The sequence below is a fragment of the Mus caroli genome, chromosome 5 (assembly GCF_900094665.2).
Source record: "Mus caroli chromosome 5, CAROLI_EIJ_v1.1, whole genome shotgun sequence".
In the NCBI taxonomy this organism is placed as follows: Eukaryota; Metazoa; Chordata; class Mammalia; order Rodentia; family Muridae; genus Mus; species Mus caroli.
The window spans coordinates 79,193,387-79,199,370 of record NC_034574.1 but is presented as its reverse complement, the minus strand read 5'-3'; the positions used below and the strand labels follow the sequence as shown (position 1 = coordinate 79,199,370).

Genomic DNA, 5,984 nt, shown 5'->3' with positions numbered 1-5,984 from the left:
TTCTTTATATATATTAGATATTAGTCCCCTATCTGATTTAGGATAGGTAAAGATCCTTTCCCAATCTGTTGGTGGCCTTTTTGTCTTATTGACGGTGTCTTTTGCCTTACTGAAGCTTTGCAATTTTATGAGGTCCCACTTGTCAATTCTTGATCTTACAGCAGAAGCCATTGCTGTTCTGTTTAGGAATTTTTCCCCTGTGCCCATATCTTCGAGACTTTCCCCCACTTTCTCCTCTATTAATTTCAGTGAACACCGAATTATTTATAGCAGTGAATGGTAATATTAACGAAGTTACTTATTTCAATAAGTTTGGACTGTAAAATACTTGCATTCCTATTTGAAAGATTTTTTTTCTATATTACTAGTAAAGTTACTTAATGGGTAAAACTATTTCTTATAATAGGATAATAAAGTGACAGTTTATGTTATAAAAGTTTTATATAATTTAGCTATCCATGAAGTGCAGCTAGCCATGTAAGAAATTATATAAAATTTGTGCTTTTGATAAAGGTTTAGAGTAATTTTAAACAAAAGTTTTCAACCCCTTTCAGAGGTGTGTATCTAAATTATACTGACCGAAGGAAATCTAGATGTCCTCCAGGGAAATGGTTCAACTCTGTGATATATTCGTAGTATAGAATATTATCCAGCAATAATTGCAATGAACAAATTCATTCATGCAATAACATGGATTACTTCCTAGAGAATTACCCTGAGTAAAAAGAGTCAGGGCAAACTAGTTCATACTACACAATTCTATTTCTATGAATGCTTATTTTTTAAATGACAGAAATTTAGAAATGAAAGACATAATTGCTGGACATGGGTTAGGAGCGACAGGATATGATGAGGAATGAAGGCAGTTAGAGAGAAGTAGATGTATTTCTGAATGGTTACCAAACCGTTCAGTATCCTGCCTCTGGTTGTGATATTGAACCTCCAGAGGCAATACATTGGGCAGAATAACACACAAAAGAAACTGAAATGATCCACGGAAGATAGTTACTGACAAGCACACTGATTAAACCAGTTAAAAGTTTTAAGTCTTTTTCATGGCCACACAACAAGTGGACTCTTACCTCTGAAAAGTCTCTTGGTGACCAAGCTTGGGAGTGCAGTGTTTTAAAGACAAAACCACAATTACAGCAGTGCTAGGGGGAAAGGATTTGTGAGGGATTTAGGATGCCTTAGAAGCATGTGATTTTTTTTGCAAAGCTCAGCAGTATTTTCCAGACACTTCATGACAGTTATTTTTGATTTGTATTTCATTATTGTTATTATTTATTTTTCCAGACAGGGCTCTTCTGGGCGGCTCTGGAGCTCACTCTGTAGACCAGGCTGGCTTCTGCCTCCTGAGTGTGGGGATGAAAGGTGTGCGCCACCACTGCCCAGCTTTAGTTTTAGTTTTAAGCTTCCAGAAAAATCAGTTTCTACATTTAATGTGTCTAGACCACAGTCAGGGTCATGGCCAGTCCCAAGAGTGACGCTAACGTGGATGTGGCTATTGGGGATTTGGAAGACTGAGAAGTGTTTAGGCAGACAAACAGGGTTGGAAGAAGGTAGTATCACATAGTCATTTTTAAACATAAACACATGAGTGAGTACATATAGAACCAGGATAACATGAGTAAATATGTAATATGGTAAAATTAAATCAATACAACATTTAATTTAAGCTATTTCTATTCATTCATAAACTGCTGATTAATTAAATTAGTACTATTGAATACAGAGTACACTTGAAAAGTTGCAGAGAAGATATTTTCTTGGAGCTGTTGAGACTGGTGCCTGTAAGGGCTTCATTAAAGAGGCATGCATGCCTGTAACTATAGCTCAGTGGTAGACAAGTTGCCTATGATGCCAGAGTTCCTGGGTTCAGATCCCAAAACAAGAGCAAAACATTCAGAACCAATTTAGTCTCTTTGAAAACAGGAATTGTTATGAAATGTAGCAATTGTCTGAACCAATTTTTGACACAGATATTCAGCTTTGAGTAGATAATTACATGACTTCTCTTAATATTGTATACAGATAGGATGGGTTTGATGGGCTCTTAGACTATCAAGTGTCTTGTGTTCAAATAGTAGAGATATTTCTTCTTATTTAAGGTTAACATTTTCAAGCAAACAATAATATGAATAACAGACATCTTACAGAAATGATATATTTCCTTTTTCTTTTTTTTATTAGAGCAGCCAACATTCATACAAAGGAAGGCCAGAACATGCTGGAAATCTTACAAGATTGTTTTGAAGATCAGAGTAAGGCTTCATTTCTTGATGGTATGTCAGAGATGGTATAGATGAAAACAGAAATTTATCACTAATGTTAAATGTATCAGACATGTGTTAGCATTTATATATATAGAACAACTTCTTTATAACTTTGAGTACACACAAATAGTCCTTTTTGTACTTTTTGGTATATCGAGAAGAATACTGATACAGCCACAGGAATAGGTCATGTGTAATTCACACTAGATTCCTGTAATCTGGGACTCCATAGATCCATACTTTTCACAAAAGAAAATATTTCCCTGATGTGAAAACCCAAAATCAGTTGAGTAGACCTTGGACGCAAACTCCACAGCCAGCTCCACAACACCCAGAGGTAGCTCTACTCCCAGGCGCTCCAAAGTGTCCAGGATCAGAGGATCAGAGGTGAGGAAGACACGACATTTGTCCCCAACACTGGGAGTAATTGAGACCAGCGGGATCCAGGCATGCAGGAACTCCACAAGACCAGTGGCATGGGTTCTTTCCAGTCTGTCTGGGCCAGCACCCTGAGCAGATCTTGGGCGCAAACTCTGCAGCCAGCCCCACAACACCCAGAGGCAGCTCCACTCCCAGACCCTCTAACACAGCCAGGATCTGAGGATCCCAGGATCCCAGAAGCTTGGTCACACCAGGATCTCAAGGTCCCAAAAGGAGCTTGACTCCCAGGAGCTCAGATACACCCAGGATCTCAGGGTCGCAGGATCCCAGAATCACAGGATCATAGAGACAGCTTGACTCAGGAGTTCTGACACAACTAGGATCACAGGAAGGATAGGCTCCAGTCAGACATAGCCAGGGCATGTAGCACTAGAGATAACCAGATGGCAGGAGGCAAACATAAGAACATAAGCAACAGAAACCAAGGCTACTTGGCATCATCAGAACCCAATTCTCCCACCATAGCAAGTCCTGGATACCCCAACACACTGGAAAAGCAAGATTCAGATCTAAAATCACTTCTCATGATGATGATAGAGGACATTAAGAAGGACATAAATAACTCCCTTAAAGAAATACAGGAGAGCACAGATAAACAACTAGAAACCCTTAAAGAGGAAACACAAAAATCCCTTAAAGAGTTACAGGAAAACACAATCAAACAGGCGAAGGAAAGAAACAAAACCATCCAGGATCTAAAAATGGAAGAAGAAACAATAAAGAAATCAAAAAGGAGACAACCCTGAAGTTAGAAAACCTAGGAAAGAGATCAGGAGTCATAGATGCAAGCATCACCAACAGAATACAAGAGATAGAAGAGAGAATCTCAGGTGTAGAAGATACCATTGACAAAACAGTCAAAGAAAACACAAAAAGCAAAAAGCTCCTAACCCAAAATATCCAGGAAATCCAGGACACAATGAGAAGACCAAACCTAAGGATAAATAGGTATAGAAGAGAGTGAAGATTCCCAATTTAAAGGGCCAGTAAATATCTTCAACAAAATTATAGAAGAAAATTCCCTAACCTAAAGAAAGAGATGCCCATGAACATACAAAAGAAGCCTACAGAACTCTAAATAGACTGGACCAGAAAAGAAATTCTTCCCGTCACATAATAATCAAAACACCAAATGCACTAAACAAAGAAAGAATTTTAAAAGCACTAAGGGAAAGAGGTCAAGTAACATATAAAGGCAGACCTATCAGAATTACACCAAATTTCTCACCAGAGACTATGAAAGCCAGAAAATCCTGGGCAGATGTCATACAGACCCTAAGAGAACACAAATGCCAGCCCAGGCTACTATACCCAGCAAAACTCTCAACCACCATAGACGGAGAAAACAAGATATTCTATGACAAAACCAAATTGACACACTATCTTTCCACAGATCCAGCCCTACAAAGGATAATAGATGGAAAACACCAACATGAGGAGTGAAACTACACCCTCATGAGAAGAAGCAAGAAAGTAATCTTTCAGCAAAATCTTGCTGGTGTATGCTATTGTGTCAGCGTTTGGAGGCTGATTATGGGATGGATCCCCGGGTATCCTGAGGAAGGTCCATTCTTTCGTCTCAGCTCCAAACTTTGTCTCTGTAACTCCTTCCATGGGTGTTTTTTTCCCAATTCTAAGAAGGGGGGAAGTGTCCACACTTTGGTCTTCATTCTTCTTGAGTTTCATGTGTTTTGCAAATTGTATCTTGTATATTGGGTATTATAAGTTTCTGGGCTAATATTCACTTATCAGTGAGTACATATCATGTGAGTTCTTTTGTGATTGGGTTACCTCACTAAGGATGATGCCCTCCAGATCTATCCTAGCTGTCTCTTGTGAGGCTGTGCTGGGGTCTGGCAAACACAGAAGTGGGTGCTCACAGTCAGCTATTGGATGGAACACAGGGCCCCCAATGGAGGAGCTAGAGAAAGTATCCAAGGAGCTAAAGGGGTCGGCAATCCTATAGGTGGAACAACAATATCAACTAACTAGTACCCCCAGAGCTCGTGTCTCTAGCTGCATATGTAGCAGAAGATGGCCTAGTCAGCCATCACTGGGAAGAGAGGCCCCTTGGTCTTGCAAACTTTATATGCCTCAGTACGAGGGAACGCCAGGGCCAAGAAGTGGGAGCCTGGGGGTAGGGCCTGGGGGACTTTCGGGATAGCATTTGAAATGTAAATGAAGAAAATACCTAATTAAAAAATAAATTAAAAAAAAACTAAAAAAAATAATCTTTCAACAAATCCACACAAACATAATTCCACCTCTAACAAGAATAGCAGGAAGTAACAATCACTTTTGCTTAATATCTCTCAATATGAGAATTAATATTACCAACATACCCTAATCAATTGAACTTCAAAAATATGAGGAATTAGAAATTTGTCAGCTGTCATCCCGTGGTGTCTAATTTGGTAATGAGAGAAATAGGTCCAATATTGTACAATCCATATATACTTTCTGCTTGTTTGTACATGACAGGGNCTTGCTGTGGGGCACATAATGGTCTTGAAATCATGCTTCTCCTATCTCAGCCNCTCTATTAGTAGGATTGTTTAGTTGATGTTTTTACACTATACTATGGTTTTCAGAACAGCTTANATATTTCAAAATTATTTATACAGCCAAAAGAAATGTAGACAATTAGTTTGGGAGGTGGTTTGTAAGAGAACAGCAAAGAGTGAGACTGAAGGCTTTGCTTAATATTTATAATTATTGTATCAATTTTGAAGAAGAGGACTTTATAAGTTACTCTTATTCTTTTCAAAATCATCACAGCCAATGAACCAGAACCTTACCCTCACCTAACATCTGTGCCACCCTCCAAGCAAAACCATTGTTCATTGAAAACAGTTGGTGAATGACTTCATGGATAGACCATCTTAATACACACATCATTTCTTAAATAAATGTAACCTGTTCCCTGCGGGCTGAGAATGACAACAATCACTCAAATCAAATAGCTTTGACTGTAGCAGGTAGCAGGAAATCTGTATCCAAAAATTGTGCCTTCAGTTCATTCCTTGGTGCAGCAGAACTGTCAACTCTTAGCTTATCTACTATGGAGGTAAAACCCTTTGGTGATGTGAGAGACATTCAAGTACAGCCTTATTACAATGAACTCCAATGTTCAAAACCTGTTCTTATTTTGTGTTTGTAGCATAGTAAGAGCCAAGATTTTAAGGTCTACTAAAAACAAACCAAACAAAAAGACTTTATTTATGTTCATTAAAAAAACTAATAGTGGATGTTTTTAGCTCCCTTGTC

At 38.6% G+C, this 5,984-nt stretch overlaps 1 protein-coding gene across 1 annotated transcript in view; it reads left to right on the top strand.

The window, feature by feature from the left end:
* Positions 1–1,887: 1,887 nt before the first annotated feature.
* Positions 1,888–5,984, top strand: part of Cenpc (centromere protein C) — a 56,521-nt gene continuing 52,424 nt past the window's right edge. The window contains exon 1 of the mRNA XM_029477789.1: positions 1,888–2,285. Within this exon, the coding sequence (XP_029333649.1) occupies positions 2,138–2,285 (148 nt within the window). The 5' untranslated portion in view covers positions 1,888–2,137. The remainder of the gene's footprint in view (positions 2,286–5,984) is intronic.